This window comes from Mya arenaria, chromosome 11, assembly GCF_026914265.1.
Source record: "Mya arenaria isolate MELC-2E11 chromosome 11, ASM2691426v1".
In the NCBI taxonomy this organism is placed as follows: domain Eukaryota; kingdom Metazoa; phylum Mollusca; class Bivalvia; order Myida; family Myidae; genus Mya; species Mya arenaria.
In genome coordinates, this window is record NC_069132.1 from 58,377,002 (window position 1) to 58,399,458 (window position 22,457).

Genomic DNA, 22,457 nt, shown 5'->3' on the forward strand with positions numbered 1-22,457 from the left:
AAATACTTCTCTTCGGATGAGTAATGACTCAGTGCATACCTGAATACTTGAACGATAACGTAACTTTAACGTTAATAAATTCTGGTAAGGCCAAGTCAAATAAAAGAATAGTGAGCAAATGTTAGAATGTCTAGTGGTGTCTTTAGGAGGTCGTGGGTCGATCCCAAGATATCCACAAGAGGACACTACTATTGTTCCGCAAACATAGCACCAGTACTGACTTCTACCTAGGAAACGGACGCAAGTAGAATTCTACAAAACTTATGGGAAAAACTACAGAAACAAGCTCTGTTGCCAAAAGTTTATACATAAACCCCGTTTAATTGGACAGGGTAAACGCCAAATACATAGAACACACACAAAAAAATTCACAAACAAGAAACATAGAACAACAGCACAGAACTCCACAAACAGCACAGTGCATATATACTATATAAAAAAAACTAGGTATGTTTATCAAGGATTGTTAGGTACCGCCTTGGAACGGTCAGTAAAATGTAAATTTACTGGGGGTTTAAACCAGTTTACGTGCAAAACCCTCACTCTTATCCAAACAATCTTCAATAAAGAAGAAAACGTAAAAGTTAAATCTTATCAAAGTATGCATTAACTGGAGGAAACTTAATAATAAAACAAATAATAATAAACTTATAGGTAAACCCCAAGTACTTCAATGATAAGAGATAACAACTCTATCTGTAGACGGAGGAATACAATTCAGAGCACCTAATGCAAAAACTTTTCAAAAATACGATGCAGTCACACACAGTCTGCCTTATAAAATAAAAGGTTTACAATTGTGTGATCATAGAGTTTCAAACCAAACATTCGCAAATACACCAACCCTGAAGTATAAAGTGCAAATAACGCACACAAATATGCGATACGGTTGGAGATTTTAGAGTGCAGTCTTGAAACTAGAGTGAAATATAGCTGCGCCATTTCTTATTTCTATCCTTAGTGTCGCGAAGATCGCGAATTTCTTATATAAAACGAACTATACTATAAATAATGCTTAATTGTCATTATTGCATTATCATAAGACAACAATTGACGCTAAAAACATTCTTATAGGTTTCATGTATAATAATTATGTATGTGGTATAGCTTACTTTCCCGCCCACAACCATTTAACCGTCTGTAATGGACGGAGATATCTCCGTCTGAACGGAGATCATTGTTATTAAGCACGTGTACTTTCGCGGGGTTCTGATCGGAGATAGATAGACTATATATAGCAAGGTTGAGTTGTTGTTAATGACTTAACTTGAAATTAGTTGGATATGAACATTTATTATATACCCATCATTATTCCACACGCAATACATATCGCAAAATAGGGTAGTCCGTATTCAACTCCAGTGCATTACGGCCGTATTCCACTCTTATTACGTCACGTCATAACAAGTATCGTTGCGCGATGTTAAAATGACGTCATAAAACAAAATAATGCGTCGTAAGAATGACATTTATTATGAAAACATGTGGCTTTTAAGTGATCTTACCAGTATTGTATATTATACTCGGCTTGCGCCTCGTGAAATCCGAATCTGCAAAATTCCACTCGAGTCGAATATAACCTTCCGTATCAAAACGCAGAACTAATAACCCTATTGTATTAATGAATAAAAAATAAATTGTAAACATAGTAACAAAACATGAAATCAAAATTACTTAAAGGCGGTCCACCAGACGGTCCTAAAATCGACAAAAACAATATTTCCTCAAAACAAGTCTAGAATTAATTATCAATACGAACTAGTTTGTAGCCGATAATGCATCATTTTACATTATTTAAATAATATTTCGTCGCTGTGTCATCTTAGTTATCTCATTTTAAATAAGCGGACAATAGTTCCCCAGTTAATAGTGTGTATATTAAGCATGTGAAAGTCACGTGATTATTACCGACACTATTTATAAATTTACTGAGATTAACGTGGTAGGCAAACCCAGTAAAAAAGGAAAAATACCCAGAGGATACATATGTCGTTAGCGATGTGATATATCAGTTAGCAAGATTCAGTGAGTTGTACACAACAATATAAATTATATTGAAGTTTTTGACAATTTCCTTTTTTTCTTGCAATTGTATCATCTGGTGTCAAGTCCCTAGTTAATGAATCACTTTTGTTGTCTTATCATCTGTACGATAAACAACATATATTCATAACGTGCATAGTGGTACGTGCAAATGTTAAACCGTTGTAACAGTCTTCAAAATTGCAGTGTTAAATAAAACTTCAATTTTAATAGATGAAATTTATTGCCTATTTGTTTAACTGGTGTAAACCCTTTCCTAGTCTTATTTAGTTGGTCAAATATTTAAGCAAGTGTCGCTATTCACTTATACGATTAACTGAAGAAATTGTATAGTCGATTTCGATGTAACAAATGCAACGTGACTTAAAATTGACTGAAATTTATGATTTGGAAATCAGATATTAGTTCCGAGCTATTTTTCTAACACTAAGTGTAAATTTTGGTGTATTTAGTGTTTCATGGATTTCTTATATTTGATCTCATGTTAATTTTTCAATCCAAAATAAATTAACAAATGTAGTTTGATGCATGTTCTATGTTTGTGGTGTAGTTCTTAACAGGGTTTTTGTTTAGATATTTGACTACATTGGCTTGTCCCTGCAGTTTTCACTGTATTACTGACTGTCTGAGCTTCCAGATGATAGTAGCTTCAAGACGATAGTTTCACAACGATAGTTTTACAGATTTTCTCTTCTGAATTCGCTGGACGTTAACACAAGACAATACAGACAGTTGTTGTTGGGGCGAGAGCTTCGTTTGATGTAACTTAAAGGCCTAGTTAAAGGAATGTTTGGCATGATAATCCCCTGCTGTGCATCTCCTGCTAATTGCACTGGTTTCACAGTAGGTGCCAATTTCCTGTGTATTCGTTTATTTTCTCAGGGCCATTTAAGGTCCATTTCTATAATAAAACTTCCAAAACGGCACAGCAGGATACAGTGTGTGTATACCACGTGATAAATTGCGTCATAAATGCTACGTCGGAAGGCAATTTTTTGCTTCGATAGAAGACTTTAAACAAAGATAACTTCACTATTATTTTCACCATTTTAAATGAAATATAGCGCTGTCTGAGCCGCTTACGGAGCCACGCCTTCGGTCTTTTACCAGAGTTTGATTACGAGTTTAGTTTCTTAAAACACTTCGAAAAACATTTTCACAATACGGCCGTCTGACGGAGCACTGTCAAAACAGTATTTCGGAAACAGGTTTGTCAAATTGTTTGATAAAACTAATCACCTTATGAAACTTCGGTAATAAAACGAAAACTCTTTAAACGGCATAGACTGCCCTTTGTTTTATTTAAAATGGTGAAGTATAAGAAAAGTTATCTTTAATTTAAGTGTTTATTTTAAGCCAAATGTGGCCTTCCGACGTAGCATATATGACGTAATATATCACGTGGTATACACACACTGGGATACTTAGATCAGAGATCTGATAAGGGGGATCAAGGCAAGTAGATTAACAGTTTTTTATGGGGGGGGGGGGGAGGTCACTTATAGAAGGCTTAAAGAAGGCCTTTAAGGATATGTGCTGGCGACGACATGAATAGAGGTGGAGGGGGGAGGGCATTGGGAGAGAGACTGAGATGATTGCTTCTGTATTTATTGTTTATTAGACAAAGACATACTTGTTATTGAAGATGAATATCATGTATTTTTAAGTGTTCAAGATCTAATGACATCCGCGAAAATTATTTGTTTTCTTGGTATTGTGGAAATACTGACATTGTTCATTTCTGTGATCTGATGTCATCGGAAAATGTTACCCATATTAAATCCACTGCTCTTTACGTCCATAAACTCATTTTAGCTATAGATAACGCTTAACTTTGTTAACCAAGAGACACAACTCTTATTTAGTAACATTTATGTATTTTGTTATATTTGATGAGTTATGATGAGTTAGATTTGCATTGTAACATGTATTATTGGCTGTAGGCCTTTTATTGAAAGTAAACTTTCTTTCGTTCGTTCGTTCGCTAGAGCGGATTCTGTCACCGCGGCAGGCACTGGGTAGATAAGAGCAATTCATGAATATACTACTTTTTAAAATTCAACAAAATAAACTAGGGCTGGTATTCAGTGTTGGTCTTGATTGGATATAAAAACGATGTAGCTTATCGGATTACTCGTTATTGATAACTGACCAATAGAATGTATGTCAGTAGTGTATGACCATAAGATAAACTTAAGTTGAATATTGAATACCACCACATATCATCTATTATTAATCAACTATTACGTATTTGACGAGATACAGAGAAAATTGTTGTACCAATACCAGACAATTGAAGACAATATATGCCAGAACTCGCTTAATATCGACCAAAATCGGCCAATATCAACAAAACTCGCCTAATATGAGTTTCTTCCGTTTTGATTGGCTACAAAACTCGCCTAATATAGGAATTTAAGAAATGGGCCATTTTCATTGGCTGTCGAAACTCGCCTAATATGAACAATATGCTGGAAATTATTTTTAAAGGTAGCCATTTTGTCTTCCGTTTTCCGACTGTTTTGAAAATTTTGTGCTTCGTATAACTCTATTTGGAATACATGAACGTAGTAAATACTTCAACCACGTTGTATGGTTTGAAACTACAGTTGTGTTTAACCCGTTGGTGGATTTTACGACTATTATGATTTTGTACACCGACAAAATGGACGCCGAAGGAGAAACATTTGACGTTTTAGCAAACGATTTACGCAATTAAGACGAAAAGACATGCTTCCTTACAAGGAACAGTGCTTTATTCACAAGTATGTTCAATGTCACTTTAAGGATGCATTTCAAAATCAGCAAAGTCAAGTCTAGAAAAGCAGACTGACACCATGAATGGATAAGGGATAAATACGACTTCATTGTGAACTAAAGGTAAGATATAAGAATGTTTTTAACCAAAATGGTAATAGTTAATTAATAAAATACTTATTAATTAGGTGATTTCATATTGGTCCAGTTATTTGTCCTCGGTCAGCTGTATTTGCCTTCGCCCTTTCGGGCTCAGGCAAATACAGCTTACCTCGGACAAATAACTAGGCCAATATGAAATCACCTAATTAATAACATTATAAAATAACCTGACGTAGGAGAAGTTTTCTATTCAAATCGCGTTTCACTGACCGTTCCCTTACAGTAATCCCATCATTTATTGATGAATGTGTCTCTTTGTGGTGATTGTACAGTTCAGGTGTGGTATCAACTTAAGTCAATCTTATGGTCATACATCATTGATTTCATTCACTGTATTGGTTTGTTATTTATATCTCCCAATCCAATACGCTATATCAATCTAAAGAACAATTAAAACCACTATTGAATACCATCCCCGACTCTCATTAAGTGATATTTTTGTCCTAACCTTGGGCCTCTAGGTAGTTTATTTTAAATATTTGAGTCCTTGACATCTGTGCATGTCGCTGCTGTTGTGCAATGTATTTTAAACAAGAAAATTTCGAATGCAATACTTACCACAACTCGTCATTCGTTAAAAGCTCTTTACAGAAACCGCCGACTCAAAATTACCTATTCGGTATTATACACTGTAGTGGTCATTTTGGGAAAGGATCTTTGGCTACTTTTTCATATCAGCTTATAAAATGTTTGTAAAACTTTCTCTCAAGAAGCCAATTTATTCGGAAAAAATATGTATTAATCTCTTTTTGATTGTATTTTTCTCAGCGCAAGAATTGAGAACAATAATTCATAAACTTCAAGAACAATTGCCAATCATTATTAAACATCCCCAATATCATTATCTGAGTGTGTCAACCCCTCCCCTTCCTGAAATCCAAAATACCGCTAAAGTTTGGATCTAGATCCTAAATACCGCTAAATTTTGAAATGGGATTCGGAATACTATTTTGTATCAATATTGAATAAAACGTCCAAACGGCACTATTTCATAGAGGAAAACCCAATGCATATGACTACGCATTTGATACAACTTGGAAGTCTTAAGGGTCGAGACCAACCGAAATATGTTTATTTTGAAATATGTTATAGAAAATGTAAACACCCGGATAACATGGCAGATCCGTGGTCTATTGGTAAGACACTTGACTGTCAATCAAGGAGTTACAGGTTCAATTGCCCGCCGCATCACTAAAATATACTTTGTCTTCCGGGAGGGACGTTAAATTGGGGTCCCGTGTGATAGTTCTATACGCTGGTGCACGTTAAATAACCAGGGCTACATTATGTCTGTGCACTATGCTCCAAAAACCGAACATGCCGAAGAATCTTATCGGAGTACTCGCCAAATGAGCCTTGCCCAAGTGCGTGTATAAATCATTTATACACTCACCCGTATAACATTCGACACTTTGGCTCTGATAATCACCCGATAAAATGATAGTCTATATAATAAATTTCCCCTTTATGCTTTAAAATTCCGCTTTATTAGGAGATTTCATTTAGTATGAGGCGGGTCAAACCATAATGAAGACAATAAGCGCAGAACACCTTTAAACATCTCACATTTCAAGGGTTAAAATTCTAAAGTTTCATGTTGTATGTCGACTGTGCTGATATGACAACTTTGCAGCCTGGTAGTGTTTATGCCTGCATGGAAACCATATCTGTAAAATAAATCGTCTCCACTCTTAATAGAAAACGCTTGTAAGTATTTAAGATACAGCCCTGTTCTATAATACAACTGTTAGTTGATAATGTAGGCTAGACAAAAAATAAAAAAGTAACATGATTTGTAGCCAACGGTGCATTGGAATAAGGTTAAATTCGGTTTCCTTTATTTAAATGACAAAACGAACGTTAAATTGACATAACGTACACAGCCACTCACAATCCCCAAACTGAAACTATGATATGGTATAATAGATTCAATACCGTTCACACTTCCTTTATTGCAATGATAAATCAACGCTGTAATGAATTATAAGCACTGCCAATCATATTTCATTTATTATTGAAACGATTTTAGTGCAAGATACTTCGTTGTTTTAACATAAGGTGCAAGCAATTCCGTTTTATTAAAATTTGGTGCAAAATTATTGGTTATATTAATATAAGGTTCATGAATTAGATGCAGATTCTGTCTTACTCTTGCTTTAAATATACATTAAGACTAGCTCACCCGCAGCCGGACAGCGATCCGCTGGTTTCACCCCCGGTACCGCAGACAGGAGCATTTCCGGCACCGCCGAGGAAACATCTTCGGCTCGAACATGTTTTAATATGCTGTAGACTAGAGGGAAATGGCTTTTCAAAGAGATAGCAGTCGCTAGAAAAGAGAATTAACTCAGCGCTTTTAAGCAAATTTGTTAAAACAAGTAAAATCGTTACTCTTATAATCTAAAACTTGTTTCTGAATTTCAGCAAACAATTACGTTTTTTTTTTGATTTTGTTTAACGCATTTATCAATCTTGTTTACGTTATTTTGATAACCTTGTATTATTATGTTGATCGATGTGTATACTTTTTTGAATAATTTATATACATAATTAACCCTTTATTATTTAACTTTCTCGTGCAACAGAGCGATGATCAAACATCTGATGAATGAGAATAATGTAAATTGACTTACTAATTAAGTGATTATAGTATTATATTATGTTATCATTATAAAATAGAAATGTAATTTATAATAAAATTAAATTTGTATGGTTATCTTGTAGCCTAAAATAATGTTTTATGCACTACGATGAACATGATATAATTAAAGGCCTAGTTAAATCCTTCTATAAGTGACCCCCCCCCAAAAAAAAACAAAAAAAAAAAAAACAACAACAAACAAACAAACTGTGCAGTTTTGGAGGTTTTATTATAGAAATGGACCCTAAATGGCTCATAGCAAATCAACAAATAAACAGGAAATTGGCCCCTAGTGTGACATCAGTGCAATTAGCAGGAGATGCACAGCAGGGGATTGCCATGCCAAACATTCCTTAGGCTAGGCCTTTAAGATGCCAATCTTGAACGAACCGCTGCATGATACTATGAACATCCCTGCACCGAGTCCACAAGATATAAAAGTAGATGGGAAAACAGCAGTTTATGAAACTGATGGTTTTGACTAGTGAGATTGTTGTCACCCCATGTAAAATCGACACACAGAACGCAGTATTCTTGGAAAGTAAACTGAAAACATGACACTTGGGGGAACATTGACATGGACACATTAGGCAAAAGCTCAGTAGCTTGCGAAAAGTAAAGAAAATAACTATAGCATGCAATTTGAACACACAGTGAGCTGAAACTGACAGCATTTATAAGTGTAAAAGGCAACTGATAATTCAAAGCCATGCATTAAAAATTACTCTCCTATGCTGAATCTTATATTGCTCCATTTGTAAATACACAAGTAATGCTTAACCTTCAGCAGCAGTAAACATCAAAATATTGAACCAGAAATTATCGAACAATGCATTTTGCAATGTTTTCCAATCTTAAAAGTATTGAAATCTCAAGAATGTCAGAAATTTCAAAATCTTGCCAAATAAACTATAGCATTATTATTAAAGGAACCTTTGACATAATGTCCATCAAGAGTTCAACGTTAACGACTTTGTATAAGTGTGTGCATGCTGTTGTCTTTATCTTGAAACACGTAATTCGAATGCATTTGCTTTTTCGTGCAATGTAATCGCGAGGACTATAAGTATCTTCCATGGCCGCTCTTGTAAGATAGGTTCATCCCAACCCGAGCGTAGGGTATTATGCGGAAACAAGGTTTCCGCAGAACACCCTGCGCGAGGGATGGGATGGACCTATCTTACACAAGCAGCCATAGTAGATGCTTTCCTCCCACCTCAGTTAAACAAAATAAAGTAAAAATGTATTCTTTTCGCTGTTACTCTTTTGTGCGAAGTAAAAATAAATTGCTTATAGATAAGTAATAATTCGTGGTTGTCATAGATATGCGCGCAGTGATTCAGAAAATGTAAAAAGTCAAATCGTTCTTTAAATAGTTCTGAGGTGAGTGCAGCATTATTTCTTGAATGCAGCGTTTTTTGGTGTCATTTGAAGAAAAAAAAAAATTTGGATTTAAAATATTGCCGAAAGACAAGGTTTCCATGATGATTCAGACGACGGTCTTCTAAAATTGTGTGATTACTATGAAAAAGGAGTTCCATAGGGGTACTTGTTTCTTTGCTCGTGTGCAAGATAAGAATTTCCAAAATGGCCAAATGTTTGGATCTACTTATCCGAGTAGAGAGAACAAAGTGTCCAAACCTGTGTGTATACAAAATGCGTACGAATTAAATACTTTTAAGCGTCTCAGCGCCTAAGTCCAATTTGAACAATGTATTAAAAATGATTCAAAGTAGAAACTATGAAAAATAATTAATCAAATATTAACCTTATGGCATATGATAACAATTAATAAAAAGATCAACAACTATTTAAGATTTAAGAACTCAAAATGCAAGACAAGCTTGAACAATTGATTTAGAAATTGTACCTTTTTTGAAGAATTTTATCCGTGAATTTACTAAATGTACAAGCAATATTTCCAGAAGGAAATATAATGCTGCACAATTTTCGCAAAACCTTCTAGCTAAAGGTCGCGCATGCGCAAAAAGTATAGATTATTTAATAAGGCTACACTAAGTTACCTTTATGTTTAACTACCGCCACCTTAGGTATAAAACATTTCATTTGTGGTACCGGATTAAAGTGCAAAGCTGAATTTCATGAAGATTTATATCAAAGTCACTGCTTACATATTTAGGACACACAGGTTCAAAGTAATTATTATACCAAACAGATCTGATTTGACGTATCGTAAATTTCAAGAGTAATTTACGGACATAAAATATACGAAAGAAAAACCTTACTCCAAATTGCGTAGCGAATACTCATTTATTTTCTAATCTAATTCTGCGTTTCAAACGATATCAAACCATTTCGCAAATCTATGAACCGAAAAATGCAAAATACGTTCCATCCTCTTGAGTCCTTTTTAGTCCTTCTAATAAGCGCCTGTTTTCCGCATACCATAAAGGGAGTGGTTCAGCCTCTTCCCATTACACTCCACAAGTATTCAACCCACATGATGATTTAAAAAGTTTTCGCATTATATTTTTATGTAATTAATAAAATGACGATCTTTAGTGAATGGCGATGCAAATAGTTCTTGCTTGCTAATTGTTCATTCCGTCATTTAGACTGCAACGTATATGTATTTTAAATATTTGTTTAGAAGGGTATGTTTAAGAAGTTTCGTACGATAGAATTTCAAAAAGTTTTGTATTCTGGTTAAAATCATACACAACAGAAACGATACAAGAACACTCTTTGTTGTAACTTCATACTATAAGCCCTCTGTATACCAAAGCAATATTTTCTACAATAAATCACAATTGATAATTTAATATGATTTTGTTTTTTAAACCGGATAAGGATTTTGTTTCTGAATTAAATGGTACAATCCTTTCATGTTAATGTTGATGAAGACTTGATAAATACATGTATGTTCGATTACCTATTTGAGAAAAATGGCAAAAGAAAACTGAATTCTCAGAGAAACACTCGCAGACTATTATTGTATATATCAGGCATTACATTATTTGACTTGGCCTTAACGGAAGCTCTTGGTTTTAACTTTGAATATATATGTGGATGTCAAAAAGGGCGATGTGCAGAGTCATCGGCAACGAAACAGTAGAAGACATCAACTGCATTCGCATACATGTATCTCAATTTCAGTTTCCAAATCTCTCAGTAATCTTTTTGAGAAGATATGAAATCACAGTGATAGTTTGAGCATTGCATTATTACTAGTTATTGAATTATGCTTTTCATTTTAAGACTTTGCTTGGGGTTGCAGCTGGTTGCGCGGTCCTCAGCAAGGATAAGACACTATTTTATCGCTGCAGTGGAAGTGAACTGGGATTATGCTCCGTCAGGACGAAACCTTGTTGGACCTGATACTTTGTATGTAAATAACAAGTGCCGATCTTTTTTGTTTGTTTGTTTGTTTACTGTTGTCTGTTTAATTCTTTCCAATTCGGTGATTTGTCCTAATATTGATTTCGTTTCGAAATGATAGATACACGATTTAGTAATTATTTTTATGCATATTAGTATACATATTAAGCAAGAATTTGAAGAAGTCATTGAGTAAACATATTTCTAGACTTCTTCTTAAGTTAAATTTATCATTCAGGTTATTGTAGACTTTTAAGATTTTATGTAATAATTTAAATTTATAGTCACAGCTGTAAACAAATCAAAACCCATTTCGTATTTTGTTCCGTTTGTCGGAATAATCAAATGAAAAGTACTGAATGAAGAGAAATAACAGAAAAATGTTTGAGACAAGAAATGAAATCAACCCTTTGTTTTAAGTATATACGATTTAATATAACAAATATATACGCTTTAGTCAGTTTAAGTGTCAATTCAATAGTTTGTCTCACTATAAGTTATTTGGTTAAATATAATTTTATGTTTTTATATAATAGCTTTGGTAAATAAATATTTAATACGGCGCAATTTTACAACAACACGTCGTCAAACGTGTTTTTTACTAATCTGTTGTTAAAGTTTCTGCTACGATAATCAAAGAGCTTATTTTGATTACGCACTGCTGTTACATGATGGTCGTTCAAATGGGATTGTCAGCTGTGGATTAACAGCCAGACATTTCATCAAATAGGACCTCACACAGTCCGCAACTGTCATTAGCACATACCTATTGCACAATGTTCAAACTTTCTTCAGTTTGCAATTTAAAATATATTTTTAATATAAAAGACCAAGTAAAAGCAGATTACTGTTTTCTAGAACCATGTGTGGCCTTATGACATTGGCAAAAAACGTCTATACTGCTTCATATTCAGTAGTTGATATGGGTGTCAATTTTGTGGTATCTATAGTGTTCGATTTCGAGTCAATAATCTCAATTCAGGTGAATTCAATCCTAATACAGATTATATCAGTAAAGATAAAGAATAGCTTATCGGTAACGCAATAGTCTTAACTACCTAAATTTTAATATTTAAATGATAATAGTAAGAAATTACAAATAGCCAATCGGTTTGGTGAAATGTGATTAAATTGCTTTGACTTGTGATTCGAGAATTGTATTGAGCGCAAGAAATACTTATTTTTATATCCATATAAAGTACTTGTTAATGCAATTTTAATGTGTTCGTTCATGAAATATATGTGTACCTAGTTTTGTTTTAAACTCTTTATATTGTATAGCAGAATGATAATTATAAAATGAATATGTATGTCGCGGTTGGCCGAAGAGGGGGTCTTAACTTTAAGATTTTCCTTAATTTCTTTGTAATTCAACTATTTTATCAAAATGATTTTTAGTTTTAGTGACTTCATTTTATAGATCATATTTGTTAGAAATATTGTAAAAACCTTGTATGTCGCATTTTATATGGTATCTTAGCAGTTTATAACATGTACATCATTTTATATGGACGGGATTTGTTGGACCTTTTGTGAAAGGTGATTCGGTCAAAATCTTGTTCAAGAACATGGCTTCCAAGGGAAACTTCTCCATTCATCCACACGGGGATTTCTACGACAAACGAGGAGAAGGTAAAGCATTCATGTTTTTTCGTGAACTTATTCTCTTATGTCGTATCATTTACACACACATGCAAACATATGTTGTGTGAGAATTTAAGCCGACTAAACACAGTACATTTCCTCTGACATCTTGGGTTTATCCTGTTATGCAATCAACCATCATGGACAAAAACAATGATTACGTATTAGCGCAGAGTTGCCATAAATAGTACAGTACACGTGAACTCGTGTATATGTTGGTAGTTTCAAAGTTTTACCAGCTGTGTTAACACACTTAATGCTATAGAACATATATACATTACACTTGCTTTTATAATAAGATTGTAAATAAAAATTTAGATAAAAAACAAAGTCCAAATCAATACTTTATCATACAAATGAACGCAATTTGTTAAAAAGTAGTCAAGAAACTGTTCGTGGAGAAAAGAAATGAGTACGCATTATGTGAATATGTAGTTTTAATGCGAAATAATCAATAAATATTCAAAACATTAAATATTTAACTGTTATTGTATAGGTGGTCAGAATAAGATACGTCGCTGAAATATAAAGCATTCCTATTACCTTATATCTAAATAGGTATTTAACTCGAATGTATTTTTGATGACAAACATGGCATAGTGATGAAAACATCTAACATAAGTCGTCCATTGAAACAGGCCGGAAAGAGTAAGTTTGAGAGAATACATCCATTTATTAGTATTTATTCATTCCATTCTACTTTATTCTTTCTTTCTTATTTTCTGTCCAAAACAGGTGCCCGTTACGAAGATAGAACATCCGGAGCTGATAAGGTGGACGATGCAATTTGACCTGACGGATCCTATCTCTATTTCTGGAACGTAACGAAGAGACACACCCCTACGGCTGACGACGACGCCTGTGTACCGTTGGGATACCATGGACACGCTAACCCAACTCGGGACATTGCTTCTGGATTGGCTGGAATCAGGCTTATCTGCAAGAAAGGTCTGTGGTTGATTTCCTCACAGTACACGAAATATGCATATTATTTGAATAAGAACATTTTTTTAATTAACATGATTCCGTTCGCTGTTCATACGTGTTTGGTTTATTACTTTTCATAATGAATTGTTCCGTTTGCTGCAGGCACGCTTAATGCCGATAAAAAACGTAAAAATGTCGACAAGAAGTTCGTTGTATACGCCGATATCGCTGACGAAAACAAGAGCTTTTTCTTTGAAGAAAGCATTCAAAAATGCAGACAACCAGATGCTTGCCAGGCAAGGGCTGTACGTATAGGAAATGTCGTTCGTTTATCGGTTGTATACTTTGAATATTTGTGTAAACTCAGATTAAAATGAATGTGTTGCAAGCAAAGCTGTTTTCTTAAAACCATAATATGATCAGGTACTTTATTGTGGAAGTATTCATAACGCATATGTTTACATACCTTTCAAGCAAAGCCCATCTCACCTTATAAAAGCATTCGCTGTTAACATTCTGAGACCATTCATCATTTCATTAAACAGCACCTCAAAAAATGTTTGCTTTATGTAAGGATGCTGGTGATGAAGATTTCGGACTATAAAACGAAATGCACCATATCAATGGCTATGTCTACGGCAACTAGCCCCCATTCAAATTGAATCCCGGAGATCGAGCGGTTTTCTACGTCATGTCATTGAATCTTGCGAGCCAGATCATGAGAATAAGTGGACATACCATGATTATAAAGCACAGGCGGTAAGTTATATTTCAGATCAAGAAACATAATTTGATACACAACTATTGGTTAACAGAAAAAATAAATGCGGAATGATATTGAGTTCGTTAAATATATCGGTAATGATAAAACAGCGTTAGAAAAATGTTTTTGAGTACCTAAACTAATCATTAACTTCGTTACTATGTGTTTGCAGAACAGAGAACGCATTGGTCAACTCGGCGAGTTTTCTCAGCGCATACACAGTGGCCTGTCATCCTGGCCATTGGCTTCTTTACTGCCGAAACCTCGACCATGTAGTTGGTGGGTAATGTAATGGATGAAGCTATTTCTGTTGTTTTTATGGTCTTTGCGCTCGCTATTTAGAGCGTAAATCTTTCAAAAGATTTGTACGTGTAATTGACAGGCTAGTCTAAGCTAGTATTGCCGTGATTCAGAAACTTGTTTTTTTAATCGAAAACACACAATGTTTTGGAATTATTGTTTGTAATATAAATAAAAGTGCTGTATTTTTTAACATTAAACAACTATGCTTTTCCTTTTCAGAGGGTATGCTTGCTTTCGTGGACGTATCAAATAAACCAGTACCTTCGGAAATCGTTGGTCCAAGTCAAAGCCACGGAAGGATACGTAAATATTACCTTGCCATAGAAGAGATCATATGGGATTACGCACCAGGACTCACTCCCGACAAGTAAATGGCTTTAAGAAGTAGTTCGTTTTAATAATTCGTATTCCCTGGCCTTGTCTTTAAGCGTTCGCCACATAGGCCATATTCATGCAAACATCAGCAGCATCCGCCTTACGATATAAGGCATATGCACGAAGATAGTGTAACAGTATTATGCTTGTTTGACGGTTAAATGATGTGAATGTTCTTCAAATACCATGTATCCATACCCTGTAAAATATTATTTCAAGTAAGGTTTTAGCTGCTGTACATGAGCATGGTGTCGGAAGAAATCAAGTGGTTTTTACAGACGGAGAACAAGTTGCAAACCGTGCATGAACTCAAACTGAGCAACTCCACATTTACCACGTCGGTAACAAGGGGAGATAAGGAAAACCACTCTGGTTTTACCGGTCCTCCTATTAAAGGCGAAGTAGGGGATACAATTTTGTTTGAATTTAATAATAAAGCTTCCAGAGAATACTCATTTTTGGCCGGAGGTGTGTCAATGTCCAAGGAAAATGAAGGGGCCGTGTATAAACAAAGTGTTGGAGGTGAGTCCATTAACATGTATTAATTGTGGTTTAAAAAGAGATAGAACATGTACATTATCACAGCACAGTCAGGTACATTTTTATGAATAAAACACTACTTTCAATTAAAAATTACCTTGTATTAAACACAAAAATCACATACAACTGACATATACCTTGATTATGTTGCATTCCATAATATAGTAGATACATGCGTATATGTATATTGTTCACTTTTAAGCAACAACGTCAAGTGGAGCAACCGTTGAACCAGGAGCGACCTACAGGTATGAATTCTTTGTTTCCTCGATTAATGCTCCGACAAAGATCGACTCCAGCTGCCTGACATACATCTATCGCTCCGCTGTAGACTTAGAAAACGATTTCTACAGTGGCATGTTAGGCCCCATGCTTAAATGTAAACGAGGAAAGCTCAACAGGGCTGGCAGACAGGTTCGTTCCTATATGCTCGCTTTAGAGCTTTATTTAAGCTGTCTTTCATTACGCAGGAGAATTTTGTCTGACAATAGTACATAATTCGTTTTGGCAAGTGTATATGCTCATTCCTTTGGATTTGATATAATATTATTAATTAAGTTAGTTTTTCAAATGATCTGTATACTTGTTTCCTCCAGGCGGATACTTAAAACCTTAAGTTCTTTTAACAACAGATGTCTACCAATAAAACTGAAACGTTAGAGTATGGTGTCTTATACTAGTCCTAGTTTGTGTTCATCTAGAATCAGCGTCTTACTGAAATAAAACTAAAACAAACGTGATTTAACTATTTACTGTGTTCTATTGAATATAGAAGACATATGAAGAGAATTGTGCATTGTAATGTTTATTTTACATTGGCATTGATTTACTAAAGCCTCGCATCAGTTTCTGGAATAAATCTGAACATACAGATAACTGGTATGTTTTCAGAGACGCGTTGACAGAGAGTTCTTCTTAAACTTTCTCGTAGTTAATGAAAACCTGTCCATATTATCTGACCGAGAACATCAACATGTTTGCGACCTCCCCCGCAACTGTCGATCCTGAAGATGAAGGTTTTCAACTTTCTAACAAAATTAGAGGTATTTTTTGTATGGATATCATAGTTGTTTCTGTAGTTTCATTGTATTTATAACACCAACAAATAAATAGGTGGAATGTATTTAAATTTAACAATTTTAAAACGAGTGCGTTAGAAGATTGAGTGAGTGTATTTCGATTACCAGCTAACAAACTGCACCCCAAAGACCTAATGCAGCGGCTACTTCCCTTTGCATTATATACAAACTTCTCTGCTAGTCACTGGATGAACACTGCGAAGGCGATTAATTGCATTCATGTACATTTATTTTAGCCATCAATGGTTTCACATTTGGAACTGTACCTGGACTGAACATGTGTTATGGAGATCGAGTCACGTGGCATGTGTACACAATAGGACCTGATATAGACAATCACCATGTGACCTTTGAAGGCAACAACTTCATGTTCGACGGCATGACTATTGATACAGTGTCTGTTTTGCCGGGGATGGGGCAAAATGTCCGCATGATACCCGACCAACTTGGTAAAATCTAGCCTATAGGATCTGATCGACGAACGTTAAATCGTTTTTTCGAATCAATATTTCTGAGTAATTATTATATTTCCAAAAAAACGTTTGATTCGTTAGTCCATAACACGTTAAACTTGTTTCATCGTTTAGATATTTTGACGCCACGAATGATTCTAAATTGTTGGGGATTAATTACATCATGGGTACAGAGCATTCTTGTTCAGCATACATTAAGTTTCATAATTACCACTTTCATTTCTATATATAACTTAGTTGTATGGTATGGTATCTAACACACTACATTACAGGACGTAATCGGTTGCGTTGTGGTCAGCTAGGTCTGGAACAAGAAGGGATGTTTGCTTGGTATACAGTCAATTCATGTGGGAGGATTCGTATCCAACCTGGCCGTTTTGCCGAAAGCAGAGACCACACGTCGGTATAACATCGGAGCAGTAAATGTGGAATGGTACTACGGGCCGACCAAAATTCACTTTATTACTGGGAAGAGTTTGTTTGATCCTACGAGGTAGGTTTGTCATTCTTTTTTATTTTACTAGTTTTCAATTAAACGACAATAAGTATCCTACGGTATTTAGTTTTATGTGAGTATTTCGTATATTTATACATAAGGGAAAAACCTTTTGTTATAGTTCATAATTGGCATATGAATGTTATTGGGTGTATGGTAACATAATATTGGTCTGGTTTAACTAAAGTTAATTGAACTGATTACGTTTCAGTCCCAGTTCCATTTACGTGCGAAACAGATCTGACTTTGTTGGTACAATTTATACTAAGACCGTGTTTCGCGAATTTACTGACAACACATTCACACAGATGAAACCTCACCCTGAGAACCTCGGCGTAATCGGTCCATTCATACGTGGAAATGTCGGAGATACCATAGAAATACATCTGAAAAATATGGCAACTTTCCCATTGAATATAGTCCCTAAAAATCTACCTTTTGCAGATGGATCAGTAATAAACCGTGCGTTGCCTACATATCCAGGCAAGGTAAGAATATATAGATATTCTATCCCATATCGCTCAGGTCCCAAAAGAAAACAGCCAAAATGTATTGGAACTATATATACTTCACGGGTAGATCCGCTTAAAGATGCACATAGCGGTCTAATTGGTCCAATGGTTATATGCAAGACAGGAACTCTTGATCAAGATGGTCAAAGGACTGATAGCATTAAAGTATAGTTTGCAACAGCTTTCTTCATTTTTGACGAAAATCTGAGCCACCACGGTACAGCCAATTTCGCAGCACGGGCTCCGGCTAGAGTAGACGTTGCGGATCCTGAATTTGTACAAAGCAATCTGTATTATTCAATAAACGGATACATTTATGGAAACTTGAATGGCCTTGATATGGAGGTAGGACAGAGGAGCGCTTGGTACGTCTTTGGAATGGGTTTGGATGACGACATCCATACAATGCATTTCCATGGACAGTTATACATACGGAGAACAAAAATAAAGATCCGCGGGGACGTCCTCGAGGTTGACGCGGGAACGTATGAGACGGTAAAAATGAAAGCGTACAATCCAGGCACTTGGCTTTTTCATTGTCACGTGAGCAGACACGTGGAAGCTGGCATGGAAGGCGCATACAAAGTTATTCCTAGATTCGCCAACCAGTGACTTGAAGGTTTTATTGTATATATATGTATATAGGATTAGTTGATAGTGTTGTATTTTCGTTACTCTCAATAAACATTTCAATTAACCCCATATTTGTCGCTTTTAAATGGCGGTTCCGTAGAATGTCAGTAGCGGGATGTTTTTTGTTTCTATTTAATATATCATGTTGATTTTGTTAATATTGTTTTCGCGTTTCGTGTCTTAAAGTGTTCTGTGACAGCTGAATTGATTATCTCACTTACTGACCCAGATGTTTTTCTCTTTTAGAAGAAAATAGGTCACCAACATTTACCTGCGTGTGTACTATCTTTAAAATGTTGACTTGTATCCACAAATAAAGTTAAAATTATTAGTGTTATCTTATCGCAGAATGGTATGTAATGTACCTGATTCACAGAAACGAATTAACAAAGTACATGGCATTTTCTTTTTCAATAGAAGTACGAATAAATCATGTAATCAAACATCAATCTTCCAATATTTGATCAACAAAGCTCATGAATGTAGCATGTTCATGAACTTGATAGAAAGAAGTTGGAATAACTCAACACCGGTGTTCAAGTATGTATCGCTCATTAAATGCTATGTACATCTGTATGATAAGTACGATTGGTATACACACGCATTTGGCTGCGGCCCCTAAAACGCTGTCTCTTTTTATATATTCCATATACTGCTTTAAAGTTCAAAGTTTGAATATTGTCTTTTTGTTCAGGTTTTTGTACAAAATTGACACATCACATTGTTTAAGAGGAGGCCCCATTCACGTAGTTTTAATTATGACTCGATCAGATCCAATGACATCAGGCAAATGTTTAGTATGATAATCATTGTTTCATAGTACATTCATAAACAGACACGCATGAGACACACGTGACAACATAAACAAATAACAAATACATTGGACGATCAATTTATTTATTCGTTTTTAACTCGATAAAAAAGACAGTTGTAACCAGATTTCAATCACTCTCGTGCCTTGGTTTGCTGGGTACTTGTCAATAGCGATTTCAGTGTGAGGAACGCACCCGGCGCGCGCACCCTTAAAAACAACCAAATTTACTTTTAATGCGAATATCGGAGAGAGAAAAGGTAAAACAGAACGCTAAAAATACAATGTTGTTTATTGTTAAGAGGTTCTTGGCGGAGTACCAACAACCCCATCCAATATGTAAACTATTTGAAGTTTGGTTCCGAGGGGCGAATGTCAAGGTTGTGCACATAAGTTACGCAACCTCACACCTCAATTCCTGGACCCACTCCTGCTAATATGAACTGCATAAGTAGCAATGATTGAACACTCTTTACCTTTTGTAAGTGGGCGGACACATAAACTACTTAACCATTTTGTGTCATTCACGAAAAAATATTCCCCCCCCCCCTTGAATGAGTCAGTGAACGCAGATCAAACCTTAATAAAAGTGAACAGAAGGTTCCTCATCCCTCCTTTTAATAGAATGTAACTCTGTGGTCAGTGTCTATGTAATACGTAATAAAAATGGCCAGGTGACCATCCGCATTGTTTTAGTATGCATCTGAGTTGTTCAATGGTCGTTGTTAATGTAATTAGTGGGCGTCCAGGATATTTGATATCGTCCAAAATGTAGCTTTAACAAAGGGCCCTGTTTATAAATTGCAGAATAATGCTTTTTAAGTTTCAACGTTGCAAGGTAAAATTTGAAGTAAAGTGTTTTTAAAAAATGTATACTTAAATTGATAAAAACGGGGTCTTTAATTATAACGGCCCTGAATATTGTTGTTGTTTTTTGAAAAAAAAAAATGTTAAACCAACTTTTCTCCAGAATAGATGAAGGTTACAAGGTACTATACCAATATACGATGTGTTTCTCAATCTCCTACACATTAGTCTCCCTTGGCGAGCAGCGACAAAGGGAGGTTTGAAAAACTAACATTAAGCATAATTGTTTGTTTTGTAAATGTAATTCAAACGAATACATTTTAGATTATTCCCACATATTGTAGAGATTGATATTGTATATTCTTTTTATCCCTGTTCAATTCAATCTTAATAGTTAAGTGGGTTGAAACCAAATACAATTGTTACAGTATGCCGGGGCAATTTTACTCTACTTTGTCGTAACCAGTACGCGATGTGGAGCTTGATTTTCCCTAAATGAGCCTTTGAAATTCGCAATTTTCAGAAAGAAGAAAACAATACATTATAAACAGACAAATAACAAAATCGAATAATTTCAATTCCGCTGCATATATATTTGTAAACAATGTGAAATTAGATGGATTCCTAGTCAAATAGCGTTTTGCGCCAACGGAGGGTCTTTCCGTAGGACAAGCAATCTCGTGGAAAACCCAAACCAACACGAGAACTAGTAGAATAATAGAACGAAAACATATCTGGATGTGACTCATCTATTGTTCAACAATAGAGGAAATAGATATTAAAATGCTATACTATACATTTACATTTCAAAGCACGAATATTGTATCGAAACATGGAAAACAGTTTAAAGCACATATATGTAACTACATTATTGTAGCACGTGGAATGCATATCATCACTGTGATTTGAGCTATGTTGCACAGCTTAATTTGCAGCCAAGACAAAACATTGGTGTTAAAGCCGATTCCTAGTCAGTTATTGTAAAAGTAGAGGGGACTTTTTACAGTACCCGACGATATGTCCCTAAATGACGTATGAAGCGTGTTTAGTCTATTGTCATCACATTCACACCTCTCGCATTATGGGCCAGTCGTTGTAAAAACAAAACAAATGAACTTTATAAACAACAACAGTGTTGTAGGCAAAAGGTTTTTTATTCTCTTTATTGAGAATAAGTATTGTTACTCTTTTTTTCGAATATTCGAATACCGATTTTGACATTCGAATACCAAACGTTTGATCGAATATTCGAATATTCGTTTGCATCCCTATTAAACAGTAATGTCTTTCAAACATGTGTATACTTAACATGTTATAATTGAGGTAATTAACAACTTCTTTCGGTGATATACATGCATGTTTTTTCTTCTATTTTATCGCTCGGACATGATGCTATGTATATTTTATTTCTTGTACATTGTATGGCCATGTATCTATATGCAGTGCTTAAGGAAGCAACCTCTGTCGTGCTTGTCAGTGATATTGTCAGGTGGTCATCAGCAGTGCTTAAGAATAAAATTATGTGGTCAGTGTTACTTTTATATGTATATTTATACAGGCCTTTTATTTCAAGTCGGGTATATGATTACAAGAAATATTAACTGAAAGTGTTATTTTCCGACAACATTTGGTCGGCTGATTACTTGCAGTGGTTATGAAAGCAAGATAGATACTATTCAATGTTATGCATACTATGGTCAGGTAGGTATGAGAAGTGCTTTAGAATGCAAATCTTTGTTCATTGTTCACGATATACATATATAAAGCAACTATGTGGTTAATGTCAATGCAATACATGCTAAGAAAAACTTATGGTCAGGTGACTTACCGGTGTGCTTAAGAATGTAATCAATTATCAATGTCAATATGGTCAGTGGATTATCTACAGTGCTATAGATTGAAACACTGTAGTTATTGCTTTAATCAGTGGTTATTGTCAATGTAATAAACGATATGGTCAAGCGAATATCTGCAGTGCAATACATGATATGATCAGGCGAAAATCTGCAGTGCGTTAGAGTGCTACTCAGTGTGTTTTGACAATGTTATAAACGATATGGTCAGGCGAATATATGCAGACATTAGAGTTCTTCCACTTGTCCTTGTCAATGTAAAACACGATATGGTTAGGCGAATATCTGCAGTATGTTAA

The 22,457-nt window shown here is 35.0% G+C and overlaps 1 protein-coding gene across 1 annotated transcript; it reads left to right on the forward strand.

Annotated features, from left to right (window-relative positions):
- Window positions 1-15,199: 15,199 nt before the first annotated feature.
- On the forward strand, window positions 15,200-16,502 carry LOC128208644 (ferroxidase HEPHL1-like). Its single transcript, XM_052912191.1, has 3 exons — window positions 15,200-15,476; window positions 15,697-15,908; window positions 16,386-16,502. The coding sequence occupies exons 1-3, from the start codon at window positions 15,200-15,202 to the stop codon at window positions 16,500-16,502; spliced, it is 606 nt and encodes a 201-aa protein (XP_052768151.1).
- Window positions 16,503-22,457: the final 5,955 nt, after the last annotated feature.

Excerpts from the sequence above, each read along its gene's own strand:
- LOC128208644 (XM_052912191.1), top strand. The coding sequence starts at position 15,200 with ATGGTGTCGGAAGAAATCAAGTGGTTTTTACAGACGGAGAACAAGTTG. Across the intron at positions 15,477-15,696 it reads GTATAAACAAAGTGTTGGAG|CAACAACGTCAAGTGGAGCA; the intron begins GTGAGTCCATTA and ends TTCACTTTTAAG. Across the intron at positions 15,909-16,385 it reads TCAACAGGGCTGGCAGACAG|AGACGCGTTGACAGAGAGTT; the intron begins GTTCGTTCCTAT and ends GTATGTTTTCAG.